Source organism: Culex pipiens, chromosome 2 (genome assembly GCF_016801865.2).
Source record: "Culex pipiens pallens isolate TS chromosome 2, TS_CPP_V2, whole genome shotgun sequence".
NCBI classification, from domain to species: domain Eukaryota; kingdom Metazoa; phylum Arthropoda; class Insecta; order Diptera; family Culicidae; genus Culex; species Culex pipiens.
The window spans coordinates 204,706,895-204,728,516 of NC_068938.1; the positions used below are offsets into that span (position 1 = coordinate 204,706,895).

General features: G+C 41.4%; 5 protein-coding genes across 5 annotated transcripts; all 5 read left to right on the forward strand.

Moving 5' to 3' along the window:
* Positions 1-51: 51 nt before the first annotated feature.
* LOC120416378 (MAM and LDL-receptor class A domain-containing protein 1-like) lies at positions 52-1,870 on the forward strand. The gene is made up of 4 exons (XM_039578112.2): positions 52-211; positions 274-468; positions 528-863; positions 917-1,870. Exons 1-4 carry the CDS (start codon positions 139-141, stop codon positions 1,783-1,785), a joined length of 1,473 nt encoding a protein of 490 aa, XP_039434046.1. The 5' UTR covers positions 52-138; the 3' UTR covers positions 1,786-1,870.
* A 577-nt stretch (positions 1,871-2,447) lies between these two features.
* Positions 2,448-6,472, forward strand: LOC120416372 (probable Ufm1-specific protease 2). Its single transcript, XM_039578105.1, has 5 exons — positions 2,448-2,585; positions 4,476-5,241; positions 5,297-5,551; positions 5,611-5,760; positions 5,822-6,472. Exons 1-5 carry the CDS (start codon positions 2,547-2,549, stop codon positions 6,412-6,414), a joined length of 1,803 nt encoding a protein of 600 aa, XP_039434039.1. The 5' UTR covers positions 2,448-2,546; the 3' UTR covers positions 6,415-6,472.
* A 4,028-nt stretch (positions 6,473-10,500) lies between these two features.
* Positions 10,501-13,101, forward strand: LOC120416380 (uncharacterized). The gene is made up of 6 exons (XM_039578115.2): positions 10,501-11,364; positions 11,429-11,683; positions 11,746-12,131; positions 12,184-12,362; positions 12,438-12,478; positions 12,527-13,101. Exons 1-6 carry the CDS (start codon positions 10,990-10,992, stop codon positions 12,968-12,970), a joined length of 1,680 nt encoding a protein of 559 aa, XP_039434049.1. The 5' UTR covers positions 10,501-10,989; the 3' UTR covers positions 12,971-13,101.
* Positions 13,102-14,523: 1,422 nt separating this feature from the next.
* Positions 14,524-15,180, forward strand: LOC128092710 (uncharacterized; the record flags this gene model as incomplete). Its single annotated transcript, XM_052707080.1, has 1 exon — positions 14,524-15,180. A coding segment is annotated over one exon (606 nt), but the record flags the coding sequence as incomplete, so codon positions are not given.
* Positions 15,181-19,580: 4,400 nt separating this feature from the next.
* On the forward strand, positions 19,581-21,234 carry LOC120416376 (uncharacterized). The gene is made up of 6 exons (XM_039578110.1): positions 19,581-19,665; positions 19,724-20,049; positions 20,112-20,318; positions 20,509-20,816; positions 20,873-21,142; positions 21,210-21,234. The coding sequence occupies exons 1-6, from the start codon at positions 19,581-19,583 to the stop codon at positions 21,232-21,234; spliced, it is 1,221 nt and encodes a 406-aa protein (XP_039434044.1).
* The last annotated feature ends 388 nt before the right edge of the window (positions 21,235-21,622 follow it).

Genomic DNA, 21,622 nt, shown 5'->3' on the forward strand with positions numbered 1-21,622 from the left:
TTTCTCTCCGGAAAGATATGATCGCTTCTTTTTCCCTGTGGTTATTGTGTAGGGTTCTCGTCGTCACAGTTTCTTCTCCGACATCAGTCTTTAGTTGTCTCTCTTGTCGTTCGGTTCATCGTATCGTTCTGCACAGCTATGCAGTTGCGCTTATCAGTGCCGTTGATCGTAGTGGCATGTTTCAGCATTGCGGAAGCTGCTTCGTCGCGGTGTGAGTTGGGCGACAAGGAAACTTCTTCGAATCGATAGCATTGATATACTTTTCTTTTGCAGACTCGTACCGTCAACGCCAGTTGTTACGGAATACGTACATCTGCTCGTATCCTCACTTTCCGAACGGACAGATCAGGATGAGGTTGAGGGGAAAGATCCTGATGTTTGAGTGTAACGAGAGCTATACGTTGGTCGGTGGAAAATACATGTACTGCAGGGAAGGACGCTGGGACGCAAACACTCCGATATGCATTAGTAAGTTGAAGATTCCAAGGGTGGGAGCGAATGATCATGGGCTACTTTCCTTCCAATAGAGCCAGGTTGTGACGATTTTCCGGCTGTTCCCAATGGATTCATCTTCTACGAGAAGCTGAAAGCGGCAGCGACTCTATTCTGCAACAGTGACTACCAAGCGGCAGGATCGTCGTACAGTTACTGCAACGGTACGCACTGGGATCGTGCGATAGGTAACTGTCGAAAGACGGGACTAGCGGTGCAGACCAGCTGCGACTTTGAAGTAGACGATTGGTGCGGCTGGACAAGTGAGGCTACCCATGAGTACGGCTGGAGAAGAAGTGCAGGGATCGTTTCGAAGCGTACACTGAAAACTGGACCGAAGCACGATCATACTACGGGGAAAGAGCTGGATGGTAAGATCGGATGTATTTAAAACTTCAAAGAGCTTCAACAGTATCTATTCCAGGACACTTCCTGATGGTTGATTCATCCGAACAGCTTACGAACTCAACAACTCGTCTGATCTCTCCGATCTACACTGCCAACTATAGCGCGAATGCATGCTTTCAGTTCTTCTACCACATGTACGGTGACTCAGTAGGCAGTATGAGCGTGTACGTCAAGCCGCTATCAAAGTGGTGGGCCGATGTGATCGCAGCGGGCGCCCAGTTCTCCGTTAACGGTAGCCAAGGTAACACGTGGAATGAGGGCTTCTTTGATCTGCCGCAACAGACGGATAGTTTCCAAATAGTGTTCGAGGCATCGCTTGGGATGCGTTTCAGAAGCGATATGGCGCTCGATGACGTTAGCCTATTGAGTGGAGCGGACTGCAACGTAGTAACGGGAACCGACGTGTCGCCTACTGTGGTGGATGAAGAGGAGGGTTCTAAGATCGATTCATGTGAGAACCGCTGTGAACAAACGCTTGAACAGTCGTACCTAACGATGAACGTTATTCACTGCGGTTGTAACTCCGATTGTATTTCGAATAGTTCGTGCTGTCCGGACTACATAGAGCTGTGCGTGTTCACCAATACCGAAATTACCTACGTAGAACTTGGAACAGCATTAAAAATTTCGGAAGGCTCTTCAGCAGTGGCCACCACACTTATCCTAGCTTTATTCGTTTTAGTTCTAGGTTTTGGAATCGTTTTCGTTCTGTTGCGTAATAATGGCTTCTCGGAACAAATTTATGCCTGGAGAATGAGATCGTTCAGATTTGGAACTCGTGGTACAGGACTGGTGGAAGATCTACAATTCCTAGCAACAGATGAACAACAGCAATTCAGTAATTCCGGAGGAGCTGATGGAGCTGAAGCCTTAAGGAAATCGTAAATTTACTCGTTATCTAATGTCATGTTTATGGTTTGATAATTTGATGAGAAATGAACTTTTATTCAACAGTACATGTTTTCTATTTATACGGTGACTGATACCAATATTTAGTGTATTTTTAAAATATATTATTTAGGTTGGGATACAAACTTTGTACAACTGATAATTTTAATTATTTTTTAATCAAGCCGAAACGTAAAAAAAACATTTAAAATTCTGTTCATTAAAGGAAAAATACTCGGCGATCAAAAATAGAAAAATAAATTCTTTAATTCATATAAATACAATTTTGAGCTAGGGGCAAGACACTCGATAAATTATCATAATATTAACCCAAGATAAATACACGCACAAAAATTGTTGTTAGATGAGCCTGTAGGAGTTCAACAAAAATCTTGTTTTGCAAGTCAACAAGATGTGTTGTTCATTCAAATACGCCTTATTTTTTTGCGAGTATAGTGCAACTGTCATGTCAAATTTCTTGCTGAACCGAAACATTTCAAATGCGCTTCGTTTGCTCATTCTTTATACTGAAACGTTTCCATTTCTCTCCCGCTTTACTCTCAACTCATGAAATATTTCATTCTGCTTGTGGACTCTCTCACACGTTTTGCGAATGCATTTTTCTCTTGTTATGCACTTTCAATCTGTCAAAGTATAATATTTTTGTTGTTGACACGTAGCGCTGCTTTCAATCAAGACCGATTCTGAGAGCGGTCGTGTTTTTTTTTATAGATAATTGTTTCCTCAACTGTCCCGGAATGACTCCCAAATTGAAGATCTCGGAATGTGTGCTGCAGGTGAGTCAACAGAGCGTTTATTTTTATTGGAAATTTTGTCTAAAATCCATGTGAAGGATGTTTACTTTCACTCTCAATTTTGGTTGTCATACTATCAATTGGATGCACGAAATTGCAGAGCAAACATATTAAAATTCTTGTATGGGTTTAGTTTTTTTAATTACTTTGTAAAATTAAATTATTTCATGTATTAAAGCTCATTTTCGTTTAGTGTTACAACGCTTACAACCAACGCAAATGGTTTGGTTTGAAATAATCAAATTTGATAGAAAATAGCCTGCTCACTAAGTAGTGAGTATCATATCACTACTGAGTATCGCTTCACAGAAAAAAGTAATGTAAATTTGGAAGCTTTAATTTTGGAAGGTTGAATATTACCTCTTTTATGATGTAATATTACCTCAATTTAGACTGAAAAAGTGACATTACACCAGAAAAGTGGTAAAATTACACATTGCCAGAGGTAAAATTACACCTTTTTTCTGACATAAAAGATGTACCCCTTCCCAGATGTAATATTACCATGATTTTTTTTTCTGTGTTGATTTCAGACGACATTTTTAAGAAGCTCTAATTGTACGTCAAAACACTTATATGCCAACATTAGATGCACGATAAAATTGTTCTTTTTGTCAAATGCTTCATTTTTAAATTTTAAATTGATGCTTTTGAATTTCCCGGATAGACGCTGGTCCGTGAATTTTCACGATTTCCGTGAAATCGTGAAAATTTGCTGATCTTAACACCTAAACTCCCAAGCTCGAGAAAAAGGAGGAATTTCCATACAAATTCCCCCTTTTCTCTAGCTTGGGAGTTTAGGTGTTAATTATTATGTTGGTTTCTAACTCGTTTAAATCCGACGATACCGATTATTTGGTAAAAGAAAATGCGTTTTTTTTTATTTTCTGTAATTGATACATTAATGTGAAATCAAAAATTGAGTGATTTCAGTAAATTTTATTTCTGTTACTTCCAAAATTATTTGTTTTTGTTAAGATGAGATGAAAACTAATCGGGATCAAAAGTTACATTTACTATTTTTGCCATAATATAACTTATTCTTCAGAATGTCGCGTTTTAATATCTCTTACAAGTTTGAAATTTTGTACTAAGTACACAAACGCGATTGGCGGTGGGATAAAATTACAAAATGTCTGAAAGAATTCGCACCGTCTAGTCAGATAAATGTCACATTACAAAACTAGAATTTTTCAAAAGGTCGTATAAACAAAATTTTGATGTTTTGCTTTTGGGTGTTTTCAAAACCGCCTCAAATCAGAAACATTCAAAAATACCCAAAAAACCAAAAAAAAAAAAAACCAAATTTGGTTTATTGGACCTTTTAAAAAGCTCTAGAAATCGACTCGCGACTTTAGTTGAAATTTTCGCTGGGATTCGTTCTAATAGGGGAAAGTTCAAATGTTTGGCATATTAAGGATTTAGTTCTATTTCCATCAAAATTTGCTTGTTTTCAGTTTTTATTAAATTAATTCACAATAATTTTTATGCAAAATCAGCATCCCAGTGTGTTAACTTTAAGCAATCAATTTACAAATCTAGAGTTTTTTTTTATTAGGTCCTATAAACATATGAAAGACAATAGTTTATTGGTCCTTTTCAAAAAAAAACTCTGGAAATGAAAACATTTTCTAGAAGCATTCATTAAGCGTTAAAGTACGCCAAGAAGGAAAACCATGTTTATTCCAGAGCGTAATTGTTATTGAAATAATCACGAAAATATTTTTTTTAAATCGCCTTTACGTTTTATTAATACTGAACTCGTAAAAATTTTCTCTTCATTGCGCCTTTTTTCATACTTCGAAAGTTACCAAAATTCCAAGGTTCGTTTCCTCCTACTCGTTGAAGTCACCGTTCTGTTTCCCCTTCCAGCGCATCACCAAGGTCACATCCCAATGCAGTGGCGAACTGTTCGGGATCATGTGCCGCGGCACGCTGACCGTGCTGGGGTTCATCCTCGAAGGCAAGGAAAAGTCCAGCACGCTCAACTACAGCCAGATCCAGAACAACTTCCCGACCGAGATCGACCTGTGCGGGCTGATCAAGTTTGGGCCGTGCAGTGACGCCGAGGCCCACCTGAGCGAGATCCTCCAGGACGTGGACATTACGGACAATCCGGTGCTGCTGAACTGTGACGCGGATGGGGAGATCACGGCGTCGCTGTTCAAGCACGGTCAGCTGGAGGGAATAAGCTACGAGGTCGTCAGTGAGACGGATTTGTTCCGGGAGTACATGCTGCTGAGGTTGCGGTGTAGTTTGGAGCTGTACTGCGAGCAGAACGAAAAGTCCGTGGCGGAGAATGCTTTTACGTTGAGGAAGCGACTGGCGGCGGGGAATGTGGCTTTTGCTGTTGCTGGGAGCAAAGTTATTTTGAGTGGCGGATCGAGTGGAAGTCAGGTGGTTGGACTGGGGGCGGAAGATTCCATGGAGACGCTGCTGGGACTGAGCGCGAAGGTGGAGGACGACGGGTTCGGATCAACGGGAAAGGGTGGAAAGAAGAAGGGAGCGGCAGGTGGTAACGTGGTTCCGACGGAGTACCAGGTGGTCAATATCAACATGTTGGTGAAGAAGTCGAAGGATGCACAGGACGAGAAGTTGACGCGGGAAGCGTGCAACGTGACGATCGATAGCAAGAATGGTAAGAAGTGTTGCTTGATACGGTGACCATAACTTGAAGGTGTGAACTGTTTCAGGTTGCAATCGCGTAAAGATTCCACTGCAGCTGGACGTGCTCAGTATGATTCACCGGGAAACCAAGGTGGTCCTTTGCTACGACATTCTGGTTGAAAGCGTGTGCCGTTCGTTGCGTCTTCTGGAAAGCAGCTTCGTGGAACAGCTCGGTCAGTACAAGAAGGTACACGTTTCCAAGTGCTACCACATGATGCCGGAAAGTCTGGGTCACTTTTTGACGTGCGTTTACCCCGCGGGAAATGACGTGAAGGAAGAAGGTAATCAAATTCTTACTTGTAAACGTAGACGACTGTGACTAAACCTCTTTATTTTGCAGACGAGTTTCTGCTGGAGAAACGACGTTCGCTGCACCTCCAGTTTGGTCTGCCGACAATCCGACCGTACTTCCGGAAAGCCAACGGGTTCAGATTCAGGGAAACCGATAGCAAACTGCTGTTCAACCCTCACGTAGGAGTCAAGCGACAATGTAAACACTTCAGCGTAGAGATAACCCAGAACGAATTACTAACTCGCATCTCATCTTTCAGTGACGGAAGGCAAACTATCGCTGGTACAGGGACGGTACAGCTACCACCACTACATGCAGGACGGATTCAATGACGACGGGTGGGGTTGTGCGTACCGGTCCCTCCAGACGCTCATCTCGTGGTTCATCTACCAGGGTTACGCGGACGTTCGCATCCCGACCCACACGGAAATTCAAAAGTATCTGGTCCGCGTTGGAGACAAACCCGCCAACTTTGCCGGTTCACGCCAGTGGATCGGATCGACGGAAGTCTCAATGTGCCTGAACGAGTTTGTCAAGGTGGACTCGCGGATAATGCACGTCAGTTCGGGCGCGGACATGGCCACCAAGGGATCGGAGCTGGCGTACCACTTTGAGACCCAGGGAACGCCGGTCATGATCGGTGGAGGGGTGCTTGCGCACACCATTTTGGGGGTGGATTTCGACAGGAATACTGGGGATTTGAAATTTTTGATTCTGGATCCGCACTTTACGGGGGCGGACGAGCTGGGCACGGTGCTGGCGAAGGGTTGGTGCGGTTGGAAGGGCGTAGACTTTTGGAACAAGACAGCGTACTATAACTTGTGCATGCCGCAGCGACCGTACGTGTTTTAGACGAAACAACGAACGATTGACGATTGTTTGGATGATGAAATATATTTTTGTTTTTTGATATGGCTGTGTTTCTGACTTGCTGATATCACATTTGTCTTGTTTTACTTGGGTTATGAATGTTTAATTCCTTTATAACTGAATACTGAATTTTTCGGATAAAACTCCTTTATTCAATGCTTGTAAAATAAAAATAAATTTGCTTTGAAATTCACAAAATTTTTAGTGATTTTGGAACGGATCATGGAAATAACAAATAAATTGCTTAGATAAACCGGCTTTGTGGCTTATTGGTTGCGGCTTCTGCCTCGAAAGCAGAAGGTTCAGGGATCAAAGCCCGGTCGGTTCCCTTGAAATTTGGAAACAGGAATTGAACTTTGAATATGAATAAAAAACCTTTAAGGATCAGGTGGGATTCGAAATCACACCTTTGGATAGATGGTCTGGGACGCTAACCAGTCGGCCATAATGGAGTTAATGCTCTAGAACGAAATGATCCGTAGTGGCGAAATAATGTCACAAGGTATAATATATCAAACCATTATATAACTACTAACACCGTCTCAAAAACAGCCCAGGGCCATCTCATATACTCATGAACTGGACGAGGGAGTCGTGGATTGCCTGGCCCGAGTCATCTGCATTACCGATCTATCGCTGTACAATTTCAGAAGAAATCGTTAGCCAGAGAATAGGGGGATGGCGTCGCTATTTTTAGACCACGTTTTCCACTTTTTCTCATCGAAACCGTCTACTTTATCGACTTCATTTTGCTGGGCGACATACATACATACATACATAACAAATAAATTGCTTAGATGGTTTCTTTTGAAATAATCGTGAATTTTTATTTTTTTAAGCTAATTTTGAAGAAGATTGTAACCCGCATTGCTTCAAATATGGTATATGTCCCTCTATGGCGCTTAGTACTAAAATTTGGTCTGCCAAACATAATTTAGGGACCATCCATAAACCACGTGGACATATTTTTTTACTGTCACCTTATTGTTATAATCATTTTAATGTTGATGTGTGGCTCGAAACAAAACATTGATTTAGCCTGTTTGACGACCGTACTTTTTGGGGCTGAACTGTACGTCAAAAAAGTTCGCCACGTGCTTCGGAATTTGAACCAATCAGAAAATGTGTCGAAAATAGGTGCATTGAAGCTTTGGTTCTAGGAGCAATAGACCTAAAATAGGGATTTTTTTTTAGTTTTCGGGCTTATACAGTGATATAAGGGATTTTCATCAAACATGTACGAGCTTTAGCATTAAAAAACCTTATTATTCATGTAAAAAAACCTTTGAGAATATATCAAAATATAGACGCGCACTGCTTAGTAGGTCCAAAATAATAACAAATCCCGTGATTCATTTTAAAGCCAAGCCGATCGCAAGGCATTCTGACGAGAAAGTTTTTAGAAATATTACGCCTAGTGAACGATGTTTGATGTTTTGTTGACAATTTTTGAGTGATTCTGAGAAGTGGCCTTCCCATGCGGGGTAGAAGCGGTCTGAAATTACATGCTATGGTTTTTACATTTCAAAAAACCGGCCTGAAATTTGAAACTGTTTGCAGCGGCCTCACTTTTTAACAGAATCTTGAATTGGAAAAATCTGTATTTTTTCTATACGATTTTTAAAATGTTTTAAAACGGGATCGCAGAGTACCGATTGCGCATTGTTATAACATTGAATTCAAAATAAAAATAAAAACTTGTTTTCGATATACCTAATGCTATAACCAAAAGTTCGTTTTGAGGAAAAAATATCATTTTTAAATATCTTGAGTTAAAATATATATTGCTTCGCAAGGAACTGTGCGTTAACGCAAGTTGTTTAATCTTATAGAGCTGATAATAAAATGAATTTTAAATAAGGGAAAAATAAGCAAAAAATTGAAAAAATACCACAAAAAAAAAAAACGACAAATTTATAACGAAACAAGATAAATGCATATAAAAAAAGAAAATAATCAAAAACAAATAACTAACATCGTTATTATTTTATTTTTGGCTCTCCATTTATGTTTCTAAAACAGTTAAAGGACTATCATGCTAGTCTGCAATCAAAAGTTTTGTGTTGAGGCCTTGGTGCGTGTTTTATCGGTAAGTTCACACAATGAGTTGGTAGCGTGTAGTAAAAAATGGCGTAAATAGTTTTGTATGAAAAATGTAAACATCGTTTCCCGATACTGAGCGATCACAGTAATGGGATACACCTCACGTGTAAGTTTATGTTAGTAAAAATTAGAAATTATTTACATTTCTGGACATATTAGGGGAAATATGTGTAGGCTAGAATTTTTTGATATGGTTCTATAAACATATGAAACACAATAGCTTATAGCACCTTTAACAAAAAAACTCTAGAAATCTTTCCAACTAATTCTCACTAATCCTATCAAAACACCATTTTCAAATAAATCAATAAAAACAGTTGCTTGCTAACTTTTATTTAAGCTTTTTATTATTTACTTTGAAATGGTCAAAACACACTTTTTGTAAGCTGTAATTTAAGGTGCTGAAAGGCCGATAACAAAAGAGCGATAAGAAAGGGTATATTTTCCCAAGTTTTATTTGTTTTAAAACGCCTAATTGAACTGATCATGATTATACGGTTATAAAGCCTTATGTTTATTTTTATGTTCAACAATAGAAGGTAACTGAAAAAACCATTTCAGATCACTTTTTTTTTATTTTAATGCAATAAAAATTGACAAAACAACATTTTAGGATGAATCAACTATGGTCCCCTTGAAAAGAGCTGTCAAGTAGGGCCGCGAATTTGATTTATTTGAACTTGTTTAAAAATCCATTTTTAATCCTTTGTGGTCGTACAAAGGGTCATAGTACATGCTCAGAAAAATGAACTTTATCGTTGTGAACAATAATATCAGCAATCTAAGCTTAATTTTAGGACTCAATTCGAATAAATAACAAAACTGATTAAAAAAACTACTACTTGAACCTTGAATGAAAATTTTCTCAAAATACCTATAACAATTGTGATTTAAAAAAATCGATATCCTTAATCAATGGAATTGAAAATTATTAATTTTAAACAAACTTTGGTGCGAGAATACAAAGTTCATTTTGTTCCATATTTTATCGAACTAGACTTTGGCATGAACATTTTTTTTTAATTTTAAATGTCTTTGATAACGTCATGATACGAATTCCCGGACGCTTCGAAACCCGGACACCTCATCATGTTTTATCAATTATTTGGATATAAGTTCGCATTATGAATGTCAAAACTGTGTTATTTGATGAATTCTAACATAAACTTTCATTTAAAGTTTGTTTGAACACTGTACTTTATGTCAAAACAACTAAATAAAATAAAATTATAAGATTACCAAAATTGCGAAACATTTCACGTGAAATATTTCATAGGCGTCCGAAGCACCGGGAAGGCAAAGCAGAAATTTATGGTTTTGATTTCCTTGAATTCTAGCAAATGTTTATATAAAATATTGATTGTTATGATGTTAACAGCTTATTTGAGACCTAAAGAATGCCATTCACTAACATTTCAGTCCAAATTTGTGCGATTCATTAGCAAAAACGAGTGTCCGGAATTCGAAGCAAAAGTGTCCGGATTTCGAATCAGCTTTTATCAGTGTTCGGGATTCGAAGCACAACAAGTCATTTTTAAATTTTCAAATTCTGATGAATAATGCTTAGAAAAGACATATTTTAAATCCATTTTCTTAAAACTGACTGTTAATACTACATCCTGATGATATTTCTTCATTTCCAACTTATTACATGATTTTTTGTCAGCTATAACGAAAATGATATGCTGCTAAGTGTCCGGATTTCGAATCATGACGTTATTTGGTGATCTTAACAGCAAGCAAGGCAATCCATGGCAAATTAAAAGTAGCACAAAAAGCCTTCCCGAAAGCACTACGTGACCAGTGTTGACGGAAGTCCAGCGTACGGAGCTGGTCTTCCAGACGGTCTAGAGTACCTGAGATAACGGCTGTAGCCTGCTCCAATGGACCTGACAAACGCGCGCGCACTCGTCTGCCCAGCTAACTTCGATCTCGGCACTGTGTATGGCTTGTGTACTATCAAAGCAAAAATATTTTTCACAGAACTGCATGCAGTTTGACGACGGCCTTGCTCGCCTGCTTGCTGTGAGTTCTGGAATAGCGCGGTTGCGCGGCATGTTTATCCGAAAACATTCCAGGTAGCCGATATCTGTTGTTTAGCTGTCGAAGCAGCCACTTCAGCACGACCCTTTTTTGGCCCAAAGCTGCCAGCAGCACTTGGCACGTGAGAATTTGCGCCTTTCGAATTTCGTTACAGCCATAGATAACCCCGCGAGCCCTGGCCGAGGTGTCCATTATCGTTCACACCTGACCTGCTGGGCGCCAGGTTTCGAGGGCTTCTTTGTCGTGGGCACGCATTTGCAGCCTTCGGATATAAAAACAGTCGGCGGAAGGACAGACCTGCTAGTTATTGAACGGGATAGCCTGGTGGGACGTGGAAAATAATGCTTAGAAGGATAATCGGCTGAGGACGAAGACTAGTGAAGACTCCGATCAAGAAGACAGCCAAGAACAATGGAGAAGCGAGCAGTGGTGCAGGTGCTGGTGGTAGTGATTGTGGGGGTGTTGAGTTGGGTCGAGGCTCGACAGTACGGACTGGTGTGCCGAGTGAAGGACCCCTCTGTGGTGTCGGGATGTAACGTGTTCAAGGACTGTTTGTATGAGTTGTATCCGGTGGAGGTGGCTCAGAATTCCATGGATATTTTCGGAGGCCACAACCGACTGTTTTCGTTGTACGGTGGTCCAAGCTCGTGTGGATACTTTGGGAAGCTGATTGCTACCCCCAAGGGACAGCTAACGTTGATCGAAACGATCAAGAAGCAGTTGCTGAAGAGTGGTTTCCGCGGTTTCGAAATTCAGTGCGATGCTGTAATGGCAGAAGTTTCTCAGGTTGAAAAGTCGGCTGCAACAAGTGCAAGTAGTTTACTGAAGTGAGTGTGTTTCGATCTTTCAGTCAATCTACGCGAGCTTCCTGGATTTGTTGCGGACTCAGCTCGGTGGTGGATACATCATTGCCGTATCGCTCAAGCACATCCAGCTGGAGCAGTGTCTGGTCAACACACTGAATTCTGCCGTCGATTTGGTCATCATGCCAATGGACTGCACCCGGGATTGTAACATTCAGCAGTTGACGAACGTCCAGAATGCCATTGCTCACGGTTTGGATCGTCAAAAGATCGTGCTCGAAGTGGTTGTTCCAAGTGTGCTGGTAAGCTCGACTCGATCACGTTTACGAGTGCGACTAAAGTGTGACTGTCTTCTTGTCCCTAGCGTTGTCCGCTGAACACTGGAGCGAGCAATCTTTTCACGTTTATCCAGAAGGCAGGTCACGAGGTGTTGGTACAAGATCTGTTCGGAGCGAGCCTCCAGCTAGATCGAGATGACGTGATGAACGTGTGCGGAAGTGGTCGGTTCCCGCTGTTGCGACTACTGAACTTCCAGCTAAACGGAGGTAGTGCCGTGGGTGGGGGCAGCGGTATGATGACCAATGGAATGGGCGGTGGTAGTGGAATGATGGGTGGAAATGGTATGATGGGAGGTAGTGGAATGATGGGTAATGGAGTTGGAAGCGGCAGCGGTTCCGGTGGCTGTAGCTTCACCGGATTCGTCCGCGATACCCGTGACTGCTCGCGGTTCTACTCGTGCAACAACGGACAGTAGGTAGAAAATGCTTAATGTAGGACGAGATTTTATCGCATTTTGTTTCAGACAAAATCAGATGCAGTGCCCGCTTGGAAAGTCGTTTGATCTGTGCAGCAGCAGCTGTCAGCCGTTCTACCAGGTGAACTGTAACCAGACGTCGTGCACGCTGACCGGAGTCATCGACGGAGGTGGTAACAAGGTCCCGATTCCGATTCCATACCCGTTCCCGTTTCCTGGAGCTTGCGGTGGAGCAGGTGGTAACAATGGGGGAGGAAACAATGGTGGCAACAATGGGGGTAACAACGGTGGGAACATGGGAGGAAACAACGGTGGGAACATGGGAGGAAATGGCGGTGCTGGTATGAACGGTACGGATGGTATGGATGGTACGGGAACACCTGGTGCAAACGGCACAAACACCAACATAAACGCTACCACCGTCACCATGCTCAACCAGCAGACGTCCGAGCTGCTGAAGCTGCTGAACGCAACTGACCTCGAGCAAACGGTAGGAATCTTGAACAAGGCCCTGAAGGACGTCTACCCACCGCTGAAGGACGTCGTGGGCAATGTCAACGATTTGCTTTCGAATCTTCTGCTGGGTAACCAAGCCATGAACGACACCATGGGACAAATGGACGAGATGCGGAGAAAGCTGGGTCTGCTGGAGAGCTTGCTGGATGTGGTGTTGAACTTGCTCAAGAATCTGCTCGGTCTGGATCTGACTGGGCTGCTAGGCGGTGGAGGAGGTGGTGGGGCGGCCGACCCGTTGGCTCCCGTGACAGGGCTTTTAGGAGGAGCCACGGGTGGAGCACCGGCTGGTGGGGGACCTCTTGGAGGACTTTTAGGCTAATGTTTTGAGCTGAACCAGCTTGTTATCTACGCTGTACTTGTAATTATTCAAAATAAATTATGTTTAATCGAGCTTTGTGCTATCGGACATTTTGTTTTCGAAAGGTCCTAATAGTACGTGCCACGCACGTGCCTTATCACATGTCGCATGGCGCGAAGCCTATTTGGGGGGAACTTTCTATTTGGGGTTATAAAAAAGACAATATTTAAGTACACGTAGGTCATTCGTTCCGGTCAGTGGTTGAGAAGTGTTGACACGTGAGGGTACCAGTAGGCCTTGGATTTGCAATGCGTGATCGGCGGGCGGCTTCAGCGGTGGTGTTCTTGGCATGGACTGCTTGGATGCTACCGACCACGGTGGTTGGTAAGCAGATGGTGTGTCGTATCGACGATCCGTCCAAGGTACGAGACTGTCGAGCGCTGGCGGACTGCGCGTATCGGATCTACCCAATAGAATTGGCCCAGCAAGGTGCTGATCAAGGCAATAACGTTATTTGCGGAGGCCTGAACAACCTGGTCTCGATGTACGACGGAGCTGGAGCTTGCAGATACTTTGGTGACCTGATTAGTACGAATGCAGGTCGAACGGGTTTCGCTACCACTGTTCAGCAGCAACTGTCGAACGGGCAATTTCGGGGTGTAGACCTGCGGTGTGATCCGACAGTTAACGGAGTTAATCAGACTGCGTATAACGGGGCACTTAAAAAGTTGCGTCAATTTCTTGGTCGAGGATTCACAATATTCGCCAAGGTGGACAATCCAGATCTTGATCCAGTGGTTATCCAAACTTTGAACGAAGATATCGATATAATTTCTTGCCCTGGCGAGGAGGATGCAACTACGTTGAGAGCATACATTGCAAACGGAGGTATTCCCACTAGAGTAGTGATAGACGTTCTGGAGCCACCAGTTCTGGTAAGAAACTGCAAAAAGCACAAACAAATAAGTTACTGATGAATGATATTTCAGACTTGTCCCATCAATACGAGACCCGTCGATGTAGCTGGTAGGATTGTCCAGGAGAATAACTTGTTTGGAGCCACTATACAGGTAGACAGAGACGACGTGAACAACGACTGCGGCGAGGGTACATTTCCCAAGACTAGAAGATTGAAGGACTCTCTAGACGCCGATCCTAATGCTTGTGATTTTGACGGATTTGAGCCGGATCCAACTGATCGGTCGAGGTTCTACGGCTGCGGTGGTGGAAAGTGAGTTTCTGAATAATATGTGCATTCATGTACTTCTTAACCGAATACTTATTTGCAGACGCGAACTCCATCAGTGCCCGCCAGGTCAGCTGTTTGACGCTCTAAACGGCACGTGCATTCCCTTCATTCGGATGGAGTGTAACGAAACGACCTGTACAATTCTCAGTCCACTGGACGTAAACAACCAAACGGAGTTCATCCCGGTTCCAGTTTTCTTCCCACAAGAACCGACTACGACCGTACTTACGACGGTTCCTCCGACGACTACGACGCCAAGTAATTAAAACATCACTTGATTTATTTATATTGTATAACGAGCTAATCATTTACTAACACATCGAATTTAGTTCCAACTACTACAACGACGACTACGACAACCACGACACCAGCTCCAACAACTACAACGACCACAACGACTACAACGACTACGACAACTACGACGACGACACCAGCACCAACTACAACAGTTGCTTCAGTTGCTACCATGGGGTCTGGTTCCGATACCTCATCCGATACTGGTTTACCGACTGTTCCCGGATTACCTCCCGTAACAATACCACCGGTAACGATACCTCCGGTGCTACCACCATTAACGATACCACCGGTAACGATACCTCCGGTGCTACCTCCTGTCACTCTACCACCCGTGACGATACCTCCTGTGTTACCAGCGTTAACGCTACCCCCGGTAACACTACCACCCGTAACGATCCCTCCTGTGCTACCTCCGTTGACGTTACCACCCGTAACGCTACCACCGGTTTTACCCCCGATAGCTGGCCTGACCCTTCCTCCCATCTTACCAACTGTACCGAACTTGATTGCCACTATGCCTCCTGGCGGTGGTCACCCAACGGTACCGTACCATAGCGGCGGAGGTTATCCAACAATACCGTATGCGGTATCCGGCCATAAACCAGCAGGACATTACCTTCCGGTTGGGAAATAGTTTGCACTAAGACTGACAAAGACACTGTTGTGTAGTTTTAAGATTTCCGTTACGTGGGCAAATAAATGAAGATTGCTTAAATTTAAATAAATATTTATTTTATGAAATAAATCGCTATTGCATAAACTGTACTTTATTTTATATTTTCTATCACAGCCGCAAAAGTTTATACTGCGCTGCAACCGCTAACACTTGACTTTAGTGACGAAACTTTCGCAATGAAGTTGTTTCCATGTCCGCTCCGGACTCAGTAAAAGAAGTCAATGGAGGGGTGTCGAATTTATAGTATTTCCCCCCCTCAATCCTCCCTGAAGTTGAGACGATTATCTCGTCTCCAGGAGCCTCTCACGCCAACACCGGAAGCGACTGAGCAAATTTCACGAAATAAAACAAGCACGATATTTCAGGCGATACTACCCCGCAAAAAAACTCCCTCACTTTCCCAAGCATTTTCCCGATTTGGGAACACACAAACAATACCCATCAAAGATAACTGTGGCAACTTTTGGCCACAAAGTTTACGTGCAAAGTTTGACCGGTTATTGGAGAGTGGTGGTTGATGCCACAGAAAAGGGGACATCAAATTACGTTAAGATTTTTTAACATTTTAAATAGAAAACCATGAATTTCTGTTAAGAGCAGTTTCAGAAAATTTGGAAATGTTTTATTATAATATTTCCCAAAAAAACATAAAATAAGTTTGTTCTACTTATATTCAAGAATTGGTTTTCAATATGATAATACGTTAATACTGGATTAACTGAACAATGTTGTACCAAAAAATATGACAAAAAACACGTTTTTTACAAGTAATTGAAGAATGATGAAAAATATGTTCTACTTCTCAAATCATGTTTCTTACCAGGATTTAAAAAAAAATCTAAGTGAAGATAAGGATTTCTATTCGCAAGATCGGTAAATTTCCAAAGATTTATTTTTTAATCTATCGATCCGATCAATAGTTGCAGAGTTATTATGAGGTTAGAAAAAAGTTTGAAATCACTTTTAAAAATAAAATCATTTTTTATCCTGATTGGTTGAAATTTGCCGGAGCTACAGGTCGTCAAAATTGGGGTCTCAAAAAGGTCTTTTTTCGGTTGTAGCCGATTCCCGGTGGCAACAGTGGCCAAACCCGGTTTCCCAGGTCAGTTTCGGAAAGGGGACGTTCTAAGCTTTCATTTGTGACCATAAGAACCGGACTCGGTCAAAAACTGGATTTTTGAAGATTTTTTAAAGTTTGGGGTCGAAAAGGACCCCAATATCTTTAAAGTAACTTTTGTTATGGACACTCCCCTAGGGGTCGTTCGAGGTTTATTTGTTTTGTGAAATGTGTATTTATACTATAAATTTAATGACAAAAAAATTCAAGGCTCTAGCATATATATACCAAAAGTTATGGCAAATTTAATTTTCAAAAAGGCCGAAAAGGACCCCAATACCGTAGGAAGGTTAAAATATTTCTAAAATTGACTAAAACCAAGCAAATCATGTTGAATATGCAAGCTTCCTCTTAGTAAATATTTATTTGATAATATGGTTATTTTCAAAGTATAAATACTGAAAAAAATCACAAAATACCGTATTTTTTTAAAGAACTCAAATTTTTATAATTCGCAATATGGGTGTCAAACGACTCAAAATTTTACATGCATTTTCACTGTTTTTGAGTTTTTTGAATAAAATACTAAAATTTTCACAAAATACCGTATTTTCTCAAAAATACAAAAAAAATTATAATTCGTAACATGAGTATCAAACGATTCGAGATTTTGCATGTATTTTAACTGTTTTAGTGTTTTTAGAAAGAAATACTCAAATTTACACAAAATACCGTATTTTCTCGAAAATACTCAAATTTTTATAATTCGCAATATGGGTATCAAAAGTTTTTAAATTTTGCATGCATTTTAACTGTTTTAAAGTTTTTAGAAGAAAACACTCAAATTTTCACAAAATACCGATTTTTTTTCGAAAATGCTAAAATTATTATAATTCGCAATATGGGTATCGGAATATTCCAAAGTTTGCATGCATTTTCACTGTTTTAGAGTTTTTTAAATGAAATACTCAAAAAAACTCTAAAACAGCTAAAATACATGAAACATTTCGAATCGTTTGATAACCATATTGCGAGTCATCAAAATTTTGAGTATTTTTGAGAATAAACGGTATTTTGTGAAAATTTTAGCATTTCATTCAAAAAACTCTAAAACAGTTAAAATACATTCGAAATTTTGCTTCGTTTGATACCCATATTGCAAATCATGAAAATTTGAGTACATTAAAAAAAAATACGGTATTTTGGGAAAATTTTAGTATTTCATTCAAAAAACTCTAAAAAAGTTTAAAAAACATGCAAAATTTTGAATCGTTTGATACCCATTTTGCAAATCATAAAAATTTTAGTACCCTCAAAAAAAAAAAATATATACGGTGTTTTGTGATTGTTTTTAGTATTTATACTTTGAAACTTAACATATTATCAAAAAAATATTTGCTTTAATAATACTACTAATATTTAGCTTGAAAATTCAACATAATTTGGTTGGTTTTAGTATATTTTAGAAATATATTAAATATAAAGTATCGTCCAAAAATCAAAAAACCATCCACAAAGTATCGTCCGTTATCGTCGAAAAAATTATCGCCGATAGAATTATCGGAATAACGATAATGATAGATTATCGTTATCGTCACGACGATAGCGATAGAACTATCGTTATCGTTATCGAACCTCGATAATTTTATCGTTAACAACCTTGTTTAGAATACTTTTTCGAGAAATATTGCGTTTAATTGTTGTTGTTGATTTTTTATGGCAACTTTAACCCTATGTTACGTTTGATTAATACAGGAAAAATACTTATTTCTTTGAATTTTTTGTATGAAATTTTGGTTGTAATGGATAGCTGACATCTAGAGTAAATTTTCAAAACAACCTATGACTAATGGGTTTCATATGCAGATAGGACCTTTGAAAATTTTATCTAGACATCATTCCGATTCCAAAACATTCTATTTGTTTGAAGTTTGGATGATTTTTCATAGAGTTATAAGGCTAGTTTTAATAAATTTATTTTAATGGATTATCGTTGTTTTTGGCCAATAACATAATCGTTATCTTTAACCATTGAAAACAAATCCACGTAATACTTTTTACTTTATGCCCGCCCGAGTGGATCAATCGGACCGCGCGCTAGACTCACAATCCAGAGGTTGCTTGTTCGAATCCCGCGACGAGCGCTCTAAAAATTCCAAGTGTAAATATGGGTATCCGGCGCCGTCGCTTCGTGCCGTACTCAAACACTTAGGAGCCCAGGGTGGCGAAGTCCTTGTAACTAGCAATAGTGGCCGACCGCTATAAAGTCAACTTCGTATTTTTTATGATTCCAGCAATATTGCCTTCAAAAATCTCTTCCTGATCTCTTTGTTTATGTCACAATTTTCCTTTAGAAAACCCAACACTCAAGCTGTTTCTTTGCCACCCACCACCGTCAATCCGTTGACAATGTAAACTCTTTGGAGGAAAATTCACCCGCTCCCTACGACGGGGAGCTGGCTTCCACTAAGCTAAGACTAATGGTGGAGCGTTTCTGTAAAGTTTTTCCCCACGGGACAGCTCCGAGTTTTCTTGGGACCCCAGGAGAAAGGAAATTTTTCACCATTTTGCAAACTCTTAAGCTTTACGGAGAAAGTTTTCCGATTGCCGATGGCGGCCCAGAAGCTTCTGAGAGTGATAAAGGATAGCGGAGGAAGGCTGGAAAATTTATCGGTACTTGGTGGTGATGGTGGTGTGGTTTTGGTTTGAGGAAGCTTGTTACAACAGAAGAACCACGCCGAGTGCTGACTAACCAAACCGCTGATATGTGGCAAGCTGGCATAGATCAAAGAACAGTTTTCCTTCGACGACTGCATCCGCGATGGGGAAAGTTGGCGGACTTTTGCTGCACCATTATATTGGATTTGTTGTTGCTGCTGTTGCATGTTTCAGAAGTTCAATATGCCGGGCTGGGAAGGATGCAATCGGATGCCGCGGTGAAGGCTTTGATGTGTTCTGTGCAGAAAATGTTGTTATTGGACGCAAAGTTTTGATGGGAAATGAAAACTTTCGCCGGGTCTTGGTTGGAAATGTTCTTCTGTAGCAACAACATTTCAATAAGTATTTACAATTTCTTTCTCGAATTAAAATTGAACCGATTTGATCCAAAGCTATGAAGAAACTAAATACAGAACTTGGCACTTTTCCAAATAAGCATTTGTATCACCGAGTGCAAGGTCACATCATCTCTTCGCGTGTGACCAAAAGACCACGAGAAGAGTACATGATCTATCACCGGAGTGGCTGAACAGTGAGACGTGCACGTGGTTCAATTTTATCACACAATAATACAGTATAAAATCGAGCAAATACCAATCCATAGCATCATAAGTCGAAATCATCAAGCCATAGAATGACCACTTGGAAGCTGCTTCTGGTTTTGGGTTTAGCCGTTGGCGCAACACGATGTTCGGACCTGGAGATTCACGACGAGGAGCGTAAGCATTATATGAGGTTATGTTAGGGAATAAGGAAGTAACCTTACGAGTATTACAGCTGACATCGTGTGCATGGTGAACATCTATCCGGATATCAGTGATGCAATTCTGAACAAGCTTGAAGTCTGTGATTTTATCATCGTAAGCTACGACGGCTTGTGCGATTTTGCGAGACATCTGAAGAACTATTCCGACGCCAAACGAGTCGCTTTGATCCGTGGTAGAGCACCGCATGCGAAAATTCTGCGCAAGGTTGAGGTAAAGTTCGATGAGACCTTTGACCCCAACCATGCGGTTCAGAACGTTGAGGGTAGTTTGGCGGCGGGACTCTTCGATGGAGTGGAGTTGGCTTTCGATTCGGCACATCTGGATCAACATGAACAGGTATGAATTGAGCGAGTTCTTAAATTGTGAAAATGTTCCCAACTGGATTTTACGTATTACAGATCAAATATGCTCAATTTCTCAAGCTGCTGAAACGCCACCTCGACGATCACGTGCTGATCTCGAACTCTTTCGTTTGCCAACACCATCTTCCGGCTTTTTTGCTCAACGCGATGAGCGAAGTACTGGACTACGTCATATTGGTACCATCATCCCAGAATGCTTCCGCCGAGGGAAATGCTCTGGCACCTCGAGTGTACTCCGACTCGGTTGCCAACTGCCTTCTGAACGCAAATTTCCCCCGAAATAAGATTGTGCTTGGACTCCCAACCGGTGGACTGCTGGTGGATTCATCGGCAGAGCGAGAATCTCCTTCGAACTTTATACCATACGGAAATGTATTGAAAATCATATATTGCTACATGAAGGATTCTTCTAACCACGATTCCTTCTTTCAAGGTTTGCGAGCTACAGAACGAGCAGCAACGGCACTGTGAAGAGCAGCAATACCAGAACTGTTCCTTGTTTGAAGACGGTGTTAAGCTTGTATACGACGATCCAAATTCGGCTGGTGGACGTGCCTTACAGGTCGTTGGTTGCAAACTGAGAGGTATATCCATTGCGCTGAGCTACGATGATCCAGCTGGAATATGCGTGGGATCAAGCTTTCCACTGTTGGGCGCTGTTCAGAACGTGTTCGAGCATCGTTCCGGTGTTTCAGGATTCCGAGGATGCCCCTGTGGAACGGATGAATCCGAAGAGGAAGAGTAAGATCCGCTTGAGGTATTTTTTTACCATTTCATAAAAATATCACATATTACAGGCATGAAACCGATTCTCCATGCCACTCAAGCGAGCACCACCAGTCGGATAGTCATGAAGCAGATGATTGCTGTTGCAACAGTGAAAAGCCTTGCGATGGATGTAAACTGCTGAATCGTCTTCAAGGAGCAGTGAAAACTTCCGAACACGTCGCTGGTATTTCGAAAAGTGTCGCAGACAAGGTCTTGGAATCACTAGATAGAGTTGTTGAGCTTGTATCTTACACCATGGGCCAACGTCCAGAGTTGCCTGAATCTCCTCAGCCAGCTCCGTCTCCTGTTCCTTCATCGCTATTGGGATCGTTGCTTCCACTGGGTTTAGGCGCATTAAACCCTCAGCTTCCACTTGCACCTAGCCCTCTGAATGTTCCTGCTGTTGCTGCTCCGACGAGTATATTGAGTCCTCTTAGTCCTTCTACAACAGGCTTGATACCTCTGGTACTGAGTGCCCTAAACCAAACCCTTCAGCAAGTTTTAGGCTCTCTATCAACGCCATCCCTTCTAGGATCGGGATTAGGTTCTTTAAATCTTCCTACGTCATCAGCACCAGTTCCAACATCCTTAGCAAACACTATCCTATCTTCCGTAGCGGGATCTCTTGCCAATCCTGCACTAGCGGGTTCAGTTGCAAAACCAGGCCTGGTACCTCTCGTGTTAGGCGCATTAAACAAAACCCTGACTCAAGTTTTGAGCTCGCTATCTGGCACAAGCTCGCCATCCCTGTTAGGCGCTGTGAAATCTCCTGTGCCTTC

Excerpts from the sequence above, each read along its gene's own strand:
- LOC120416378 (XM_039578112.2), top strand. The coding sequence starts at position 139 with ATGCAGTTGCGCTTATCAGTGCCGTTGATCGTAGTGGCATGTTTCAGC. Across the intron at positions 212-273 it reads GGAAGCTGCTTCGTCGCGGT|ACTCGTACCGTCAACGCCAG; the intron begins GTGAGTTGGGCG and ends TTTCTTTTGCAG. Across the intron at positions 469-527 it reads AAACACTCCGATATGCATTA|AGCCAGGTTGTGACGATTTT; the intron begins GTAAGTTGAAGA and ends TCCTTCCAATAG.
- LOC120416372 (XM_039578105.1), top strand. The coding sequence starts at position 2,547 with ATGACTCCCAAATTGAAGATCTCGGAATGTGTGCTGCAG. Across the intron at positions 2,586-4,475 it reads TCTCGGAATGTGTGCTGCAG|CGCATCACCAAGGTCACATC; the intron begins GTGAGTCAACAG and ends TTCCCCTTCCAG. Across the intron at positions 5,242-5,296 it reads GACGATCGATAGCAAGAATG|GTTGCAATCGCGTAAAGATT; the intron begins GTAAGAAGTGTT and ends GAACTGTTTCAG.
- LOC120416380 (XM_039578115.2), top strand. The coding sequence starts at position 10,990 with ATGGAGAAGCGAGCAGTGGTGCAGGTGCTGGTGGTAGTGATTGTGGGG. Across the intron at positions 11,684-11,745 it reads TGGTTGTTCCAAGTGTGCTG|CGTTGTCCGCTGAACACTGG; the intron begins GTAAGCTCGACT and ends TCTTGTCCCTAG. Across the intron at positions 12,363-12,437 it reads CCCGTTTCCTGGAGCTTGCG|GAAACAACGGTGGGAACATG; the intron begins GTGGAGCAGGTG and ends GGAACATGGGAG.
- LOC120416376 (XM_039578110.1), top strand. The coding sequence starts at position 19,581 with ATGACCACTTGGAAGCTGCTTCTGGTTTTGGGTTTAGCCGTTGGCGCA. Across the intron at positions 20,319-20,508 it reads CTCGAGTGTACTCCGACTCG|GTTTGCGAGCTACAGAACGA; the intron begins GTTGCCAACTGC and ends CCTTCTTTCAAG. Across the intron at positions 20,817-20,872 it reads GATGAATCCGAAGAGGAAGA|GCATGAAACCGATTCTCCAT; the intron begins GTAAGATCCGCT and ends CACATATTACAG.